The following is a 19,926-nucleotide window of genomic DNA, read 5'->3' as shown; positions in this document are numbered from 1 at the left end:
CAATTTGCTAAGTTGAGAACGGGTTAACTTTTCTTTTACAAATATAAACAATGCGTGTTATATCTGTTAATGAATATATTGGTGTTATTTACATACGTTTTTATTTTATTTTTGCCCCATCAATTTTTTTAAAAAAATTTCTAACTATGTCTTTTTTTAAATTAAGTTTCAAAAATTTCCATTGGAACCTAATACATCTGTTAAATAGCATCTTTTAATTTTCAAAAATTTTTATTTGGATTTGTTGTAAAACATTTACCTATATTAATTGAAACTTCTTTGCAACCGAGCGTTTGTAGTCCAACGGTTAGGATAATTGCCTTCCAAGCAATAGACCCGGGTTCGACTCCCGGCAGACGCAATTTTTGCTCAGTGGCACTGTTTGTAATGCAGGGGGGCATCCACCTTTCTGACAACTGGTCAGCAGCAGGGGCAGAAAATCAAAATGAATGGTTAAAGCTTAACTACCATTGCCATTGATGTGGTTCAAGTTTTTTGCTCAGTGCAATGTTTATGTACACTGAGAATCAAATCGCCTCATAAAAGCTGGTTCATTATCAAGGATATAACTTCATTCATATAATGGATGCTGCGACTCTATATTCAGATTCTAAAATGATCTTATAGTTGTTGGGAAAGAACCTGGCAGAGTGAAGGAGTTCAAGTGGGGAAAAAACCCATCAGTATTCGTTTTTTTTATTCCCGTTTATCTATGATTATCCAGTTTTCGATAGCAAGTTACATATTTCTATGCCAGTCAGCACATCCATAAATCTTACTCCACTCTTCTCTTTGAATTAACTTTTGTTTTGCCACCGTCTCCTTCTTCCACTCTTCTCTTTGAACTAACTTTTGTTTTGCCACCACCTATCACTAGAACTGAACAATCGGTTCAAAATCAAACCCATTAAATCAAAATTTATTTGAACTAATCAAATCGATCAAACTTTTCAATAAAAATTAAACAAATCAAATCAATAAAATAGCAATTAATTTAATTTTCAACCGAATTATGATACTGATTTTCAAACCAAAATTGATGCGCCCCAAGTGTGGTGCTGATTTTCCCTGAGTAATCGGGTATGGAGATTTTTTTGGTTTACGTACATAGAGGAGAGTCTAATAAAATTCTACCATACTTGACCTGAATATACGATTAAATTTTCATATATATATATATATATATATAAGTGGTGTTTTTTTTAAAATTCAACATCGTGCTGATAATTGAAAATCAATACTAAAGTGGTATTGATTGACACTCAAAGTTGGTTGTCGAATGAGAAATAAGTTGGTAGTTACATGGAATGAAAAAAATTATTAATATAAAGAATATCCGATCCTTTGATGGATATGAGGATATGGATGCATATTCCATCATCTGATGAGTATGAGGATGAAGATAAAAATTAAATAACCGATCGGGATGAGGATAAATATAATAAATGGGGATAAGGATGAAGAATATGAAATCCCATCAAATCTGAACCGTTGTCATCCCTAAAACAAGCACCATCGATTGTGGCGCAAAGGATCGTAAGCTTCAGAGACATAGTTTTTGACTTATTGAATTAAATATTAAATCGAAACTCATTAAGGAATCTACATTTGTTATTAAGTGTAATCCATAATGACTTAGTCTTAGGCCCCAAAAAAAATTATTTAAAATATTTTCGGAGGCTCTAAAAAATTTTCATCCTTTTTATTAGATGGAAAAGAAGATATCCATCGGAACCTAATATATTTGGTACATACTATCCGAAGATATGTCTGTTCGGATTAATAAAAATAATTATAAAAATTTATTAGTATTATACATCAAACCAGCGTTTGTAGTCCAACGGTTAGGATAATTGCCTTCCAAGCAATAGACCCGGGTTCGACTCCCGGCAAACGCAATTTTTTGTTATTTCTGTTGAATTGTATTTACAAATAATATAATAGTCATGTGAAAATTGGAGCTTGTAAAATTATTTTCTCAATATAAATGGGCTCAAATGAGATTGTGCATGGAACGTTATTATATTTTATAGTTATTTTATTGGATTCTTCAATCAAATTACGAGACACTTACCGTCCGAAGACATGACTAGAAAATTAGCTATTAGGCTAAATCCGATAATTTCTATTTAACCAAAATTAAATTCATTAATTTTATTATGAATTTTATCATATAATCTATAATTATATTATGAATTTTAAAATTAAAAAAAGTCTGAATATAATTACATTATCAATACAATCCAAGATTAATAAAACACAACTTAAAATTCATTATAAAATTCAACATTCAAAATCTACGAGTTGCACGTTTAACATGTTAAAACAACGGGCAGTTTAAAATTCAAGTCTTGTTGGAGTTGCTTTTCAGCTCCTTCCTAAGTCGAAGAGCAAAGTCATCGAGCACATTGTCATCATCTCAATCGTCCTCCCACTGTTGCATCACTTCTTTGCCCTCTTCTTTTTCATCATGATCATGTAGCTACAATATCATAGCAAAGCCACCAAGCACCGCACATTGTCAATCTCTCGTATCAATTGTTGTTGTTTGACGACTAATACGACATACTTTAAACACGACCTCTCATAACTTTAATTTATCCCTACACTATTGCATCACATATGCGTCCCTAATAAATCTGAACCAAAGTATAAAAATTAAAATATACGTTTGAGGATCATTAGCTTTTTGATTTATTGATTATTTTTTATATATTAAAATTAATTTATTTTTTAAAAAGTTATTTGAGTTTCTTTTTGTATAATATATTTATATCTTTGTGTATGAGAGGACAATAACTCTCTTTCTCTTTGTGTATAAATTTATTCCGGTGGAATTCAAATCCGAGTCTCTCGTGTGAAAGTCGAGTATCCTAACTAACAAGACTACAACGAATTACATTAATAAGTTTGCTATTAAATTTAAAGATCAAAACTTATCTTTAAACTCAAAGCTAAACCTAATTTATCGAAATGTCATACCACTAAATCTGAGTGTAAAAAATAAAATATGCATATTGAAGATCATTAGCTTCAAAATCAGCTTCTAGTATCCTAACCAACTAAACCACAATGGATTTCATTAATAAATTTGCTATTAAATTTTAAGCTCAAAACTTATCTTCAAACCCAAAATTAAACCTAATTTATCGAAATATCATACCTAATCTGAGTATAAAAGCTAAAATATGCATTTTTAGGATCATTAACTTCTTTGATATATTGAGTATTATTATTTTCTATATGTTAAAATTTTGTGTATGAAAACAACTAAGCTAAAGTTGTTTGTGTATGAAAAAATTAAAATAATTAAAGCACACTCACTTTTTTAAATTTCTTATCATGTTTGTTAATGATTCCAAGTGAGATGATAAAGTCTTCCATAATATTTTTGATAATTTTAAATTCGTAGAGGATAATGTTAATTGGTAATTAATTATCTTATAAAGGTGAAGTTTAAGTTAACGAGATCCAAATTTTAAGGCTTGTTTTATTCAAACAGGCTCCTCCATTTTATCTCTTCCGCACTTTGCTTCCTTCTTCCCCTCTATAAAAGCCACGCCCATGCCCCGATCGATCGCCAAGTTCTTCCCTTTCTTCTTCTCCTTGATCGTCTACTTCTCGGGGATTTTGTGGATCTGCGGGGGCGATGGAGATCGATCTGACTCCCAAGTTGTCGAAGAAATCTTACGGCGGCGACGGCGGCGCCTACTACTCCTGGTCGGCCGAGGAGCTGCCGATGCTGCGCGCTGCCAGCATCGGCGCGGCGAAGATTTTGCTGGAGAAGCGCGGATTGGCGCTCCCCAGCTACTCCGATTCTGCCAAGGTCGCATACGTCCTCCAAGGTGAAACCTTATTCGATTCGTTTGCTCTCTCTCGTCCCCCCATTTTGCTTTAGAATTAGGGATTTTGGGTTTGGGTTTAAAGCTGCGATCTGATCTCTTCTGTAGATCGTGTTGTTTAGGGCAAAAAGAAAAAAAAAATCGGTTTTTCGCAATGGATTTCTTCTCTCTTCCGCTATTTTGCTTCCGCACAAGTAATTTTGATTCGATCTTATTCTCTGAGTTCACTGAATGGCATTCGAAAAAGCGAAATGAAAATCTTCCTTCAACATGTTTTTGATCTGCAGGTACTGGAACTTGTGGAATTGTTCTTCCGGAGGCCACAAAAGAGAAGGTGCTCACGGTCAAGAAGGGCGATGCCATTGCCCTTCCCTTTGGAGTCGTCACCTGGTGGTTCAACCCCAACGACGCTGAGCTTGTGATACTCTTCCTCGGAGACACTTCGAAGGGCCACAAAGCCGGGCATTTCACTAACTTCCCCATCACCGGCATTAATGGCATCTTCACTGGTTTCAGCACCGAGTTCGTCGGCCGTGCTTGGGACCTCACCGAAGACGACTCACGGGACCTTGTCTACGGCCAAGTCAATTCCGGCATCATCAAGGTCAAGGATGGCCAAGCCATGCCCGAACCTTCGCCCAAGGATCGTGACGGCATGGTCCTCAACTGCGAGGAAGCACCTCTAGACGTGGACATCAAGAACGGCGGCTGCGTCGTGGTGCTCACCACTAAGAACCTGCCACTAGTCGGGCAGGTCGGCCTCGGCGCCGACCTCGTGAGGATCAACGGCCATGCTATGTGCTCCCCGGGGTTCTCCTGCGATTCGGCTTTCCAAGTGACATACATCGTCAGAGGCAGCGGCCGTGTGGAGATCATCGGCGTCGAAGGCAAGCGAGTCCTTGAGACACATGTCAAGGGCGGCTACCTCTTCATTGTGCCAAGGTTCTTCGTCGTCTCAAAGATTGCTGATGCCGAAGGAATGGAATGGTTCTCCATCATCACCACACCAAAGTAATCTTCTCTCAACAATACGTTCTGCTCAATGATCGTCATGCTCTAACAAATTTTTTGAAATTCTACAGCCCAGTGTTTACTCACCTGGCCGGAAAGACCTCGGTGTGGAAGGCAATGTCGCCGGAGGTATTGCAAGCTTCGTTCGACACAACCCCCGAGCTCGAGAAGCATTTCCGATCGAAAAGGACGTCGGATGAAATCTTCTTCCCTCCTTCAAACTCAAGCCAGTAGTTTAGTTAGTTATTTTCCTCGAGTCTAAATAAACATCGTTTGCTGTCTTCTTAATCTCTACAAATTAGGCTTTAATGGTCTCTGTTATGACTGAGATCTTCTACTAATGCTGTAGTTAGTGTTCTTTTTACCCTAGATTTGAATGATTAATGCAGAAACTTATTTGTTGGTATTTAAGTAGCCTTCAAGTTTGGTGATGTTCTAGTTTTTGTTTATTTATTTGTTATTATTTATTAAAACTCTTATGGAGCTGTTTAACTTATTTGTTTATCTTGTGAGTTTGTTAGAGGTCGCTTTTTGAAAAAGATATATTTGATTAAATTTTTATTTAATAAATAAATTTATAAATAATTTTGTTTTTAATAGTTGTATGATAATATAAATGAGTTTTTATCACATTGAGCAGAGGTCTTGTTCATGAATATTATGTTTATGAATATTGTGTTTTTTATCTCAATTTTTTTTATTAAAATAAAACTATGTAGTTCACTAAATTAAACCAAAAGAAAATTAAATCAAACCAAATTTAAGAAAAATTTGGTTTGTAGATTGAATTTTGGATGGAAAAATAAAATTAAACATAATTGATAAGGAATAGTTTAAGATGTATATGATTTAAATTGACCAAAAATGAGAGCTAGTTATCAATTGGTTCTCTTTTCTTCATCAAAAGGTAAAATTCGCCATTTCAACAGTCTCACACGATTGGTCCCACGATCATTTATAAGGAGATAAATTGAGAAGTTGTAGTTGGTCACGACGGAAGACGATATTGTCTAAATTCGATCCTTGTCCACTTCAACAAATCTACCTTGTCATACTCAATTATGTCCCAGAAGCTATCAATTGGTTCTCGAAGAAATGTATTGTGAGACAATCATGGAGTACACATTCAAGGATAAAGCACTAGTGTCGGGACCATTGGAGCATTATCAAAAAGAAGGGATCCAAGTTGACCGATGAGATGATGGAGGACAAAGTTTATGGTCGAGAGGAAAATAATTGAGATGCCAACTAAACAATTCCTAAATGATTGCTAGAGATAAAGAATTTAGGTGCATAAGTGGGGACTATTTTAAATTGTATTTTAAATAGTCTACCTTTAAAATTAATCGAAAGAATATTTCTTTAAAATATTGAAAATTTTCTCTACCAGATTTGTCTATGAAGGATTTTATAACTTGCCTAACATTAAGGATAGTTGGTCAAGGAGTCAATTTCTATTTTAAAATTCTTGCCTTTATCAATTTTATTTGAAAATTTTTAAAAACCCAACAATTAAAACTTGGTGCATATGTTGGTCCATTTAACATGTTTTTATATAAATGTTTTAGTAGTCTTTTCTTTAACATTAATAAATTCTCTCTTTATAAAATTAACCAAATTACGCCATACTCACTAGATCAATCAACCCACTACTATGTAAAATTTTCACTATAAAATATTTTAATAAACCAAAACATTTTACAAGAAACAATCGGTTTACAAGAGATTAAAATACTTCCTTGAACCAGCAATTCAATAGAACCTCATCACTTTTTAATAAAGTAAGAAAGTATGAATATGCAGAAACAAGGAGGTAACTCCTTTGAAATCAAAATAGGAACAGTGATCAAATGATTTTGAAAGGGGGAAAAAAAAGATGCCCTTTCTGTTTTTGCTGAAATGTTGTTGCAAAATTATGATTTTCATACATAGTATAGGAATGACAATGAACCATGATAGCAAGCTGAAAATTCTTCAAGTTGAAAGCAAAAAGATCTTACTGACTCACAATCTTCAAGCTCAGGGTGGCGCAAAGCAAGTATCATTGAGAAGATTGGTGTAGCTACTTTGATCTACTAGTATTTCACGCCAACCTTCACTCGGATGAATGCTGATATTCCAATTTGAGATCTCCCTCATGTTTTTGGTTTTATAACTAGCGCCATTACTGGAGGAAACATAAATATTTGTTTCCTGATGACTACAAACTGAAGCACTTCTAACAACAAAGTCTGTGCTGGGTGTAAGAAGAAACCATCCATGCTTTCAGGGACTGGCACACTTCCAGGCAGTTGTTCTTCTGATGCTGCTGACTCGTGTCATGAACTTGAACTTTTCAAAAACTTGTGATGTAAAATTACTGATATTGAGCAATAAGCGTTCCAGAAGTTCATCATGGATACTAATGATCAAGCACTGTTTTATCCCAGTTGTTTAGAGTTGACCATACTAAGCTTATATATTCCACCCTTCCTATGCCTCATGCAATGTGAAGATACTGCTCATGAGCCGAAAGAACGAAAGAAGACTTACCATACGATAAAATGGTAGCATAGAAAACTCAGTGGCATTCCAGGCAACGATCCTGAGCTGAAAGAATGAAAGAAGACTTACCATACAATAAAATGGTAGCAGAGAAAGCTCAGTGGCATTCCAGGCAACGATCCAATTCTACGAATCTTGAACCCTTCAATAATGTTGAACATACACTTGAACATTGGCTTGGTCCAACATGAGCCATGTTAAATCTGCACTGACACATTGTGAAACATATAAACTTGCATGTTTGATTATTAAGAACTATCGCCAACATTTGCTCATATCAATTAACAAATCTAAAATATAAGTAATCTCACCCTATATTTCTGTAAAATGTGAACATCTGTCATTGATATAGCCATCTTAGGATATCCATAGAATCCTAATCATTAGCATGGTATATGAGTTCCATGCAACTGAGGGATAGTATGGAATTTCATATTCCATGCAACTGAGGAACAGTTGCAAACAGTGTGATATATATATATATATATATAGTTCCACTAAAGTCTAAATCCAACTGATCATGGGATATTTTAACATAGCACGTCTGGAAGTAAACATGTCTACTTGGGGCATTCCAACCCTAGGGTCTAAAATTTTGCAGATGAAAGTGCTTTGATATAAGTTCAAAAGTGTACCAGGAGACTACATCCAAGTCTAGTAAGATATATTATTAGCAAATATATGTATGTCGGGTTCAAATTTTCCAGCTCTGTGGTGTTTGGTTCAAACACTTTAAATAGAAGAAAACTAGAATACTTATATGTATATCAGGTTGAATTTTATGGAGCATGCATAAAATTGATGTCAAGAACCGCACGTGTTCTTATCATACTAATTTGAAGTGTCAATTTTTGTCAGTCTAAGCCAACAGAACTACGACCGATATCCTTTCTTACTGCACTATCTGCAGAAGCGATAATGACAAATCTAGAAATTATCTTGAAATACCTTCCTAGTAATGCTAGAACCAGAACCACACAAGGTGTCTAGTTTGCTTAAATCATCATTCTAAATTCTAGACTGTATTTGAGCAAAAAAAAAACATCAGAAAGTAAATGGTTCCTCTTTATTTATAAACACTTATTAAACAACCAGCAGATAAATTGGAAAAAAGAAAACCTCAATTAGGAGCTCTCTCAAGTTGCAAGAGCTAAGATGGCTTTCACTTAATAGCCTAGAAGTTTCTCGTTGACGTAGCTGCTTAAGTTAAGCACCACTGAGTGATGTATTAACTGAGAGCATAAACTTGTAAGTCATTCTAAAATGACTACTCCAGAAATTTCTGCTCTCCTTTAATGCCCATCAAGCATATACCATGGAGAAGGGAAGTGTAGGTTGCCCAATTTGGCTTTACATGCCCTCTGATCATGTCATCATACAGAGTGGAAGCTGCAGTAATCTTATCGTTTATGATGCAACCACGAATAAGTACATTATATGTGACTGTATCAGGTTTCAACCCTCTCCTAAGCATCTCATTCCAGAGTTCAAAAGCTTCAGTTAGATGGCCTCTTTTGCAGTACTCATAAATTAGGGGTGTATAACTTATGCAATCAGGAGATATTTTATTGTCTACCATATGATGAACAATGTTAACAGCTTCCTGAATCCTTCCAATTTTACTGAAGCCTCTTATTAGTAGGTTATATGTTACCGTGTTCGCTAAAAGTGCACTCAGCATCACTTGATGCAGTATAACAGCATGGTCAATATTTCCTTTTCTTGTAAGTATGTCGAGAAAAGAGCCATATGTAAGGCTGTTAGGAAGAAAACCACTAACTAGCATTTCTTTACAAAGCGTCAATCCTTCATCAAACCACCCTGCTTTACATAAACCATTTATTAATGCTGTGTATGTCACAACATTTGGCTGACATCCAAAGGCAGCCATCCCATTCCAGACAACTTGTGCTTCAGAGAACTTCTCTAATTTTGAATATGTGTCAATCATATCTGTATATAACACGATATCAGGCTTAATACCTCTAGTGACCATCTCTCTGAGTAGTGAATATGGTCTTATTGTATCCTGCTGCTTTATAGATCCAGAGATCATCACACTGTAGCAGACAAGGTCCATGTTTACTCCCCTTCCCACCATCTCTTTCCAGACTTTGTGGGCCTCATCTATTTTATCTTCCTTGCGAAGTCCATGAAGAAGAGCACTACAGCTCATTTCATTCAATACATGATGCTCATTGTGCAGATCATTCACAAACTCCTTAGCTTCATCCACTCTACCTGACACACACAAACCAGTTATCAAGGACCTGTAAGCATAATTGTCTGGAGCAATGCCCCTCTCCAACATCTGATCATATAACTGGAATGCAGTTGTCGTATCCCCTATTGAACAATACCCTTCTATCATGACATTGTAAGTCACATTGTTTGGCATCACGCTACATTCTAACATTTCATTGAATAACTTAGCAGCCTTGACCATCAATTTAGCACGACAAAATCCACTTATAAGAGCTGTGAAAGTATGAGTATTCCATGACAACCCCTTCTCAGACATCTGGTGGTGAAGCTTTGAAGCACCATCCAAATCTCCTTCCCTGCAGTACCCAGTGATCAAAGATGTATAAGTAGATTCGTCCGGTGTCAATTCTTTATCAATCATCTCCCTGAAGAGATCATTTGCTTTGCTCAAACTTCCGGATCGACAGTGCCCATTAATCAAAGAATTGTAAGGGTAAAGGGTGATACGTAAACCTTCTGACTTCATTTTATCAAACAGCTGGAGGGCCTCATCCAGTTTACCCCTTTTGCAGAAAGAATCAATCAATATTGAATAAGTGACATCATTTGGAGGCAAACCTTGTCCCTTCATCTTTGCAAAAAGCAATTCTGCCTCCTCAAATTTTCTGTTTTTACACAAAGAATTGATTAGAGCATTGTAGACAAATAGATTGGGGATCACCCCCAAGTTACCTAACTTCTGAACCATTTCAAAAGCCTGCGCTACCATGTCCTGCCTCCTCAAAGCGTCTACCAATGTCGAGCAAACAGCTTCATTTGGTAAAAATCCTAACTTGATCATCTCGTTGGTTGTTTCTGAAGCCATGCCCAACTCCTCCAACTTGCAAAATCCGAGCACCAAGGTGCAGTAAGTCACGTCGTCGGCCTTCAACCCTTTCCCTTCCAATGAGTCCTTGACCTTCATGGCTTCAATGACCCTTCTGTTCTTGCAGAGGCCATGAATCAACACATTGTAAGGAACGACGCTAGAATTTGATCCAGTAGCCTCCATCTGTGCGATTATTGCTTTAGCGCCATTCAAATTCTTCAGCTCGCACAAGGCTCTCGCCGCTGCGGTGTAGATGAAGACATCAAGAGAGGTTCCGCACCTGGTTGCCTCGTCGAACACTTCGATTACCAGATTGAATCGCCGAGCCTTGGCCAACCCGTGCATGACGTCGCTGAAGGTGCGGGGCTCCGGGATAACCCCGCCGGCGACGGATAACCTGAGAACGGAGAGGGCGTCCATGGGGCGGTGGATCTGCAGGTACGACTGAACGAGGAAGTCGAAGGCAGGGGTGGAGCCGAGGGCTCCGCAGAGGCGGCAGGCCTCGGCGAGCGAGCGGAAGGCGTAGGCGGGAAGGACATCAGGGAGCGATGCGAGGGTTTGGAGGAGGGAGGAAGCGGGCCAGCGGAGGCCAACGCGGATGAGAGCGTGGGCGAGGAGGGCAAAGGAGAGAGGGGAATGCGAGAAGCGAAGGTGCAGGCCAAGGAAGTTGAAGAAACGGAGCGCAACGAGTGGTTCCACCGAAATGGATTCGCCGCCTAGATGGAGGAGGAAGAGGCGCTCGACGTGGCGAGGGCGGAGGCGGGAGGCGACGAATGGGGAGGTTAGCGCAGCGGCCCAGGTCTGAGGGCGTGAGCAGACGATGTCGCGAAGGATCTTGACAAATCCTTCTTCGCGCTCTTCGTCGACTCCGCCATCTTCGTGGATTCGATGGAGAGGCGGTGGCGCCGCCGAGTGGGTGCGGCGGCGGAGGAAGAGAGCAGGGCGGAAGAGCGGCTGAGCACGACCCGGCCTCATGGTTCGAGCGGAACCGAACCATTTTCACTGACTTCACTTATTTATACTCAACTGTGTACTTGGATGGAAAGAGACGGATGGGAGGAAGGGGTGTAAATGAGAAGCCTGCGAACTATTCGAATTTCAATTTTAAAAAAAAATCATTTGAGTTCCTTCATTCGATGATTAAATTAACGAGTCAATTTCAAATCTGAATTTAAAATCAAAAATATTATTAAATTAAACTTAAATTTAATAATATTTAATTTATAAGTTCGTAAATATATTTATTTAGAGATTTATAAATATATTCATTATCATGAATATATTTATTAAAATATTTATTTATCTTTTATATATATATATATATATATATACACTACAAAAAAACAGTGATTTTGGGACGAATTTTGCGACGAATTTTAAAAAAAAATTCGTCGCAAAATATTCTGGGACGAATTTTGGGACGAATTCTTTTTCGTTGCTATAAAGTCGTTGCCAAATTTGGCGACAAAATTTCTCGTTTCGTTGCAGATATTTGCGACGAAAACAAAAATTCGTCCCCAAATTCGTCGCAGATTGGCGACGAAAATCAAATTCGTCGCCAAATTTGCGACGAAAATATTTTCGTCGCAAATCTGCGATGAAAATGATTCGTCGCGAATTTGCGACGAAAATAGAATTCGTCGCAAATCTGCGACGAATTTGATATTCGTCGCAAAAATCTGCGATGAATTAGATATTCGTCGCAAAAAACTGCGACGAAATATATATTCGTCGCAAATCTGGGATGAATTTGGGGACGAATTTTGGGACGAAAAAATTTTCGTCGCAAAATTCGTCGCAAAATCACTCCTCTTTATTTGTTGATTATCCCATAGATTTGCGACGAATTCGATTTTCGTCGCAGATTTGCGACGAATTCAATTTTCGTCGCAAATCTGCGACGAATTTGGGGACGAAACGAAATCATTTTCGTCGCAGAATTCGTCGCAGATTTGCAACGAATCCAGTTTTCGTCGCAAATCTGCGACGAATTTGGGGACGAATTTAGGGACGAAATCATTTTCGTCGCAGAATTCGTCGCAAATTCAAATATTTTCTTTCCTACCCCTTTATTTGTTGATTATCCCATATATACAATACACGATCCAATCGGATCGAATCAAATTTTACAAATAACCTGTACACATATTAATATCAATCCACATCCACATACAAATATCAATTCACACAAATTGAAATCACAAACATCCACATCCATATATATCGTCAATCCATACTCTACAAATTAATATACATATCAATCCACATCCACATACATATATCAATTTACACAAATTGAAATCACAAACATCCATATCCATATATATCAATCCACACTCTACAAATATACATATCAATACATATCATGATCAAAAACATTAATATCACTCCAGAACAACATCAATATCAACAGGTAGCATTTTGATCTGGATCAGAGTAATAGGAACTCCTCTGGTGTCGAAGGATGAAGGTAAAGGCACAAAAGTTTCAATTAAAGCTCTTGTCTGAGAATGGTCAAGCAGCTCAAACCAGAAGTGTTGAGGTGTATAGTAGTTATCCTTGATAATCCCCTTGAATTGGTTCTCTGTGAGGGGTGCCAATATATTCTGATGCATCCGTAAAATCAAATCTGACTCCAATTTCTTTAAGTTCTTCTGTGTATTCCATTATCTTTTCACCCTCCTGCATAATGACCAATTGCAGTTTCTCGATTTACCTCCTCACAGATGATCGTGGGACCGACCATGTTGGACCGTTAAGGTGGTGGATTCCATGCCTTTTGTAGAAGAAAAGAGAACTTCAAAATCTGTAACAGTTCCTGTAAAATTATCAGTGGCCAAATACTCCTTGTTCAATATAAAATATTTGGGTTTAGGGTTTAGGGTTTAGGATTTTAGGGGTTTAGGGGGTTAGGGGTTTAGGGGTTAGGGGTAGGGGTTTAGGGGTTTAGGGGGTTAGGGGTTTGTGTTTAGGGTTTAGGGGTTTAGGGTTTAGGGGGTTAGGGGTTTGTGTTTAGGGTTAGGGTTTAGGGGTTTAGGGTTTTGTGTTTAGGGTTTATGATTTAGGAGTTTAGGGTTTAGTTTTTTAAGGGTTTAGAGTTTAAGATTTATGATTTGATGGTTTTAGAATTTATGGTTAGTATAATAAATTCAAAATAAATTAGAATAATAAATAATAACATTAAAATAAATACAATTATAAATAAAAATTAAATAAATTTCTAAAACAACTATACTTCTAAATATACCTCAAACCGATATCTCTCCAATTTGTTTCGTCCACGCAAATTATAAATCTGCACAAACAATATTAAAAAATTAATCAACAAATTATTTATTTCAATATTGTTAAGCAACAATTAAGTAATAACATTAAGTAAGATGATCAAATATCAATTAGCATATTACTTATGGTAATTAAGCAAGTAATTAGCATAAAATAAATCATGCAAAACACTATAACATTCAAGCTATTCACTAAGATGTCCACCATCCACCAAATTCCTCAAGTTATTCACTAAACCAATACCGGCAACGGCTGGCCAGCGTCGGCCAGGGGCGGACAACGCCGGCCAGGGGCAGACAACGCCGGCTAGGGGCGGACAGCGCCGGACAGGGGCGCCAGCGCCGGACAGGGGCTGCCAGCGCCGGACAGGGGCTGCCAGCGCCGGACAGGGGCTGCTAGCGCCGGCCAGCCGCCGGCCAGGGGCTGCCAGCGCCGGCCAGCGCCGGCCAGGGGCTGCCAGAGGCCGGCCAGCGCCGGCCAGCCCAGCGCCGGCCAGGGGCGGCCAGCGCCGGCCAGAGTCGGCCAGCGCCGGCCAGAGGCGGCCAGCGCCGGCCAGAGTCGGCCAGCGCCGTCCAGAGCCGGCCAGCGACGCCCGACGCCGCCCAGGGCCAGCCAGCGCCGCCCGACGCCACCCAACGTCCGGCGATCTCTCTCCAGCGGCGCCGGCGGCGAAAAACGTAGAAAAAAAGGAAAAATGAGGGAGAAAGCTTACCGCGCGTGAGGAGGAAAGATTTCGGAGAGAAATCACCGAGATCCGGCGAAGGAAAGGTTCGGCGAGGGAGAAAATCGGCGAGGAACAGCTCCGGCGGCGTTCGTGGGAGAGAATCGGCGAGAGGAGGAAGATTTTGTCGCGTGGGAAGAAAAGGAGAAAGTCGGGATCTAGGTTTAAGTTATTTTTTTTGCGACGAAAGTTGTTTCGTCGCAAAATTCGTCGCCAAATTGGCGACGAAATCCATTATTCGTCGCCAAATTGGCGACGAATAATGGGTTTCGTCGCCAATTTGGCGACGAATCCACTGGATTCGTCGCCAATTTGGCGACGAATACTGGATTCGTCGCCAAGTTCACGTGGAAAAAGTGGCGAACAGTCCAGATCTAGGGTTTCGCTGCTTTGGCGACGAATCCAGTATTCGTCGTCAAATTGGCGACGAAATTGGCGACGAATTTGGCAGGATTCGTCGCCAATTTGGCGACGAATACTGGATTCGTCGCCAAGTTCACGTGGAAAAAGTGGCGAAAAAGGGTGGCGAATCACGAATCCAGGATTCGTCGCCAAATTGGCGACGAATACTGGATTCGTCGCCAAGTTCACGTGGAAAAAGTGGCGAACAGTCCAGATCTAGGGTTTCGCTGATTTGGCGACGAATCCATTATTCGTCGCCAAATTGGCGACGAATTCTATTCGTCGCCAAATTGGCGACGCCAAAAATTTGTTGCCAATTTGGCGACGAAAAATTGGATTCGTCGCCAATTTGGCGACGAATATGGATTCGTCGCCAAATTCGCGTGGATAAAGTGGCGAACAGTCTAGGGTTTCGCTGATTTTTTTGCGACGAATTCTTGGTCGTCGTCAAATTCGTTGCTAAATTGGCGACGAAAAATTGGTTTCGTCGCCAAATTGGCGACGAATTTATTTTTTCGTCGCCAATTTGGCGAAATTGAGCATTCGTCGCCAAGTTCGCGTCGGGAAAAAAAAATAAAAGGACCATGCTGTGGTACAGTGAAATTTTGCGACGAATTTGGAATTCGTCCCTAATTTGGCGACGAAAGTAGAATTCGTCGCCAAATTGGGGACGAAATTGGCGACGAATTATTTTTGGCAACGAAATTGGCAACGAATATGTTGAGTTGCTAAATTGGCAACTAATATTTTGTACGTCGCAAATTTTGTTGCAGATTAGCGACGAAATTTATATTCGTCCCAAAATTCGTTGCTGATTGGCGACGAATAATATTCGTCCCAAAAATTCGTCGCTAAAAAACTGTTTTTTTGTAGTGTAGCTTTAAAGAGGTTATCATTAAACATGAGTTGAATTTATTGATGAGGACTGCTATTCCATATTATCAAAAGATTAATTGTACTATTGTGAAAAAAAGATTGAACAGTTTCTTCTAAAATTGAGAAGAAAAAAAAGTTATGATATCATTAAGAGATATGAATATGATTAGTGTGACTACCACTTGTCACTGGATTCTAGTTGGAATTTGCAGAAGAGGAATTCAAATTTTTTAGATGTTCCTCCACCTCATAATGATGTTTCCATTTGTAATGTGTTAAATAAGTGTTTGGTTGAATGGAGAATTGAAAATAAGATATGGTCAGTTATCCTTTTTGAAGGATAACCTCTCCTATACAAACAATTTTCCTCTTGGTGGCAAATTATTTCGTATAAGATGTTATGCACACATTATCTTTTGGTGCAAGATTGGTTATTTGAGATTCAAGATATTATTTTCAATGTGCGTGAAAGTGTGAAACACATAGTTGCCTCAAAGACGTGTTAATATATTTAGTGCAATTTCATCTTCAAAGAAACTTATTTTCGATTATTGCACGAGGTGGAATGCAACATTTTCCACGTTATCAATTGCTTTAGAGTTCAAAGATATTTTTTTAAAATATGCAGCAAGGGATGCAACTTATATTTTTTTTTTGCCAAGTAAAGAGGATTGGAAGAAGGCTAGTGTTGTTTGTTCATTTCTTGAGGAATTTAATGAAGTAACTCATCTCATTTCGGGAAGTGAATATCCTACTTCTAACTTGTTATTTACTGAACTTTATATCATAAAAAAGTTGTTAAATGAAATAAGTGTAGATGAAGGAAGTTTCATCATAGAAATGATTAACAAGATAAAGGTTGAATTTGATAAATATTAAGCACAACAACTTATTGATCTCTATAACAGCAGTGTTATATCCCAGGAACAAGAAGAAGTTGCCCCTGAGGCATAGTTGAGTTGGTTATGATGGGGCAGACTTGTTGAAGTGGATAAAGGTCAAATCTCGACGAAGCCGAGGCAATATCCTCCCTCGTCGTGGCTGACCGCAGTTTCTCGATTTACCTGCTCACAGATGGTCATAAGGCCGATCGTGTGGGGCCGCTAGTGTGGTGGATTTCAACTTTTGCTGAAGGAACAAGATGAAGTTGATTGAATTGTGTTTTTCGGAAGATCTATTCTGTTGGTGATGCAATTGAGTACATTTCTACGATTCATGAGACATTGAGCATGTCGTATAATGAGTATGTTGAAGTTCATAAAGATAGTGTTGGCAGCAGCAATGTTCAAGGTGAAACTCAAAGAGAAAGTTTTATTGGTCGGAGTAATTTAAATGGAAGAGGAAAAGGTAAAGTAAGGGCACAATTTTCTAGTTATATTAAGAAGGTTGACAGTGTTGAGTAAAATCTAAATTAGATGTGTATTTGAATGAAGAGTGTGTTATTTGTGAAGATGAAATTGACTTTGATGTATTATCATAGTGAAGAATTAACAACTTAAAGTTTAAAATCTTATCAAAAATGTCTTGTTATGTACTATCAATTCTGATAACTACAATGACTTCTGAATCGACTTTTAATACTGGTGTTAGGGTAATTGATCCTCATCGTGCCTCTTTGGAAACAGATAAAGTTCAAGTATTATTTTGTGCATCAGATTGGTTGTGTGCTTATTATAGAATCAAGAGAAAATTAAATGTGAGTGCATAAACATATTATTTAAGTAGTTGATTTGTCATCATATGTTTTGCATATTATTTTGTTCATGTCTATTTTTTGATGCTATATATTTTTATGCAAAAGGAAAAGTTAAAGATTCAACTGACTTAGATGTTGTTTTATTGTCACCTTTTCAAGAGGTATTGACAAAGTGTTCATTTTATCTTATGATTTTTCTATGTAGTTTGATGTAACACATTGAAAAATCTATTCACTTATCCTTTTAGAATTTTTTTTTTGTCATTCAAATATCTTGTACTTAACTATTTCAACTTTTGACTATTTGGTAGCAAAAAGATTAAAAGCAAGGTTGATTGAGTTGACAATTGAAGCTTCAGTTGAATTTTGATAATTTCTTTGTCATTTATGTATTGTTTATTTATTGTAATTTTCATATTATGTATTGTTAAGAACTATTAAGGATTAAGGATTTATAATTCATATGTACTGATACTTTAAGTTGTTTAATTTTATATTAATTAGATTCTTGTAATTTTCATTTTGCATGTTATATATTCATTTCTACAGGAATTTTCATGTTTGTGCAGTTGATTTTCATATACTACAATTGATTTTTTTTATGATCTCAAACTCGAGCTTGCTTAATAATCTGAAAATGATATGTTAACGAGTTGAACTCGAACTAAACTTGTTTAATTTTTAAATAAATTATTTTTTAACCAAGCTCGAGCGATTCGTGAATTATTTAATTTCATTATGAACAGAACTTGAACTTAAGAATTAAAACTGTAATGGAACTCGTGCTTGAACTTAGGGAAAGATCAACTGAGTCGCGAGCTCGAACCTCTTACTGTTTGATTCGGTGAGAGTAACGTATGGTGACGTGGATGAGAAGTAAAATCCAAAGAATATACTTGGCAATGACGTGGAACGAGGGTAAAGAGATCCCGATCTCTTTAGGCCATAAGGAAGGTAAGAAAAATCGACCTCTCTAAGAGGAGAGCCCACTCCTTAGTATAATATCTGAGGACTTCCTAAACTTCATCTGAAATGCCCCGACCTCTTCTCCTATAAGTTTCAATACTCTCGCCCCAAGCAACAATACTCTCACCCCAAGCAAACTAACGCGACCTAGCAAAACGCCGACCTCATCAAGAGGTCGGTGTGTACCTTGGTATCCAAGATGAGCTCTTCATAGCTTATGTTCATAGATTACAATCCCTCATAGTAATAGAGTACACACTTTATTGACCGACCTCATTATCAGATCGGATTCCTTCCTCATCTCCCCCTACCAAGCTCGATCTTTTACAATAATCCCTCGCCAACCTCACTAAGAGGTCGACACAAGGTTTAAGATACAAACCGAGCTCTTCTGGACCTCGGTGCACATAACCCGATTCCCTATGATCCCCGTGGCATCAAGCTAACTTCATATACCGACCGCATGACTTGGTCCCGGTATCACATACCGACCTCATGCCTTGGTCTCAGTATCACATACCGACCTCATGACTTGGTCCCGGTATCACATACCGACCTCATGACTTGGTCCCGATATCACATACCAACCTCGCGAGTTGATCTTTACCTCGGGAATAAACCGTGCCTAATCCCCGTATAACACCATAAGCTTAGCTAGCCGTTTCAGACAACTCGGTAATTCATATCAAGAGCCCAATCAGCGCTGGGTTTCATGAACAGATGTGTGTCGAGAGCTCGGCAGGTCACTCTCCTCAGCTATGGCTCACACCAAGAGCTCGGGTGCATACCCAGCTTAGCTCATCAACCCATATAAGCTCACCCCATACCTGCACATCTCGGCCACTCCTACAAATCGCACACTTCCGACCTCAGGTTGCTGGACAGATGTCAACGGATCAACACACTGACCTTTTCATCAAACTTAGCAACTTATCTACAAGGATTAGGATAGAGACCAGACACTCCCACTTGGTCCCGCACGATCCTAGCCATCAAAGGAAGATAACTTATGTTGCTAAATCGTCAGATGTTCGGAATCTGTCATAAGATCGATCCGCTGACCTCGCCTCCACAACCAATTGCAGACAAAGAGATCCAAGGATATCGCTCATGCCATCTCTATATATATACCCCGCAGGTATGACAATAAACGATCTTGAATTCTTTCTACGCATTTCCACTTCTCTTTTCTGACTTGAGCGTCGGAGTGGCTACACCGGGACTCCACGGCGCCTCGCTAATCCGTGCGTTCAGTGTTTGCTTCTTCAAGCCCTTCTCATCGACGTGGAACTACAGGTTGACGCGGCAGTTTATTGTCTGCTGGCGTGACTGTCGTCAGCATCGAGCCGGAACACTATTCATATCGGTTACACTCCTAATGGTAGGCAATTCCTAGAGAAGAAGTTGCATCTTCATCCTCGCTCTTCAGCAAAAGGTGGAATTCACCACCTAGCGGCCTCACACGGTCGTTCCCACAAGTCCACGACCATCTATGAGGAGGTAAATCGAG

At 38.7% G+C, this 19,926-nt stretch overlaps 2 protein-coding genes, 2 non-coding genes and 1 pseudogene across 4 annotated transcripts; 4 read left to right on the top strand and 1 right to left on the bottom strand.

The window, feature by feature from the left end:
• The first annotated feature begins 289 nt into the window (after nt 1–289).
• Nucleotides 290–361, top strand: TRNAG-UCC (transfer RNA glycine (anticodon UCC)). Its single transcript has one exon. It is a non-coding gene; the product is annotated as a tRNA-Gly (tRNA).
• Nucleotides 362–1,826: 1,465 nt separating this feature from the next.
• Nucleotides 1,827–1,898, top strand: TRNAG-UCC (transfer RNA glycine (anticodon UCC)). The gene has a single exon. It is a non-coding gene; the product is annotated as a tRNA-Gly (tRNA).
• Nucleotides 1,899–3,574: 1,676 nt separating this feature from the next.
• Nucleotides 3,575–5,264, top strand: LOC141814783 (glutelin type-D 1-like). Its single transcript, XM_074702732.1, has 3 exons — nt 3,575–3,845; nt 4,130–4,853; nt 4,925–5,264. The coding sequence occupies exons 1-3, from the start codon at nt 3,650–3,652 to the stop codon at nt 5,085–5,087; spliced, it is 1,083 nt and encodes a 360-aa protein (XP_074558833.1). The 5' UTR covers nt 3,575–3,649; the 3' UTR covers nt 5,088–5,264.
• Nucleotides 5,265–8,518: 3,254 nt separating this feature from the next.
• LOC141815529 (uncharacterized) lies at nt 8,519–11,445 on the bottom strand. Its single transcript, XM_074703477.1, has one exon. It carries the CDS (start codon nt 11,443–11,445, stop codon nt 8,665–8,667), a length of 2,781 nt encoding a protein of 926 aa, XP_074559578.1. The 3' UTR covers nt 8,519–8,664.
• A 4,704-nt stretch (nt 11,446–16,149) lies between these two features.
• Nucleotides 16,150–17,157, top strand: LOC141814537 (zinc finger BED domain-containing protein RICESLEEPER 1-like; annotated as a pseudogene).
• The last annotated feature ends 2,769 nt before the right edge of the window (nt 17,158–19,926 follow it).

The sequence above is a fragment of the Curcuma longa genome, chromosome 21, assembly GCF_044706935.1.
Source record: "Curcuma longa cultivar G26 ecotype Majalengka, Jawa Barat chromosome 21, ITB_CL_G26_1.1, whole genome shotgun sequence".
NCBI classification, from domain to species: Eukaryota; Viridiplantae; Streptophyta; class Magnoliopsida; order Zingiberales; family Zingiberaceae; genus Curcuma; species Curcuma longa.
Note: the sequence above shows the minus strand (reverse complement) of the source record. Positions and strands in the feature narration are given on the sequence as shown.

Bases quoted from the DNA above. Each gene is read 5' to 3' on its own strand.
- LOC141814783 (XM_074702732.1), top strand. From the start codon at position 3,650: ATGGAGATCGATCTGACTCCCAAGTTGTCGAAGAAATCTTACGGCGGC. The intron at 3,846-4,129 runs GTGAAACCTTAT...TTTGATCTGCAG, and splicing joins GGTCGCATACGTCCTCCAAG to GTACTGGAACTTGTGGAATT. The intron at 4,854-4,924 runs GTAATCTTCTCT...GAAATTCTACAG, and splicing joins TCCATCATCACCACACCAAA to CCCAGTGTTTACTCACCTGG.
- LOC141815529 (XM_074703477.1), bottom strand. From the start codon at position 11,445: ATGAGGCCGGGTCGTGCTCAGCCGCTCTTCCGCCCTGCTCTCTTCCTC.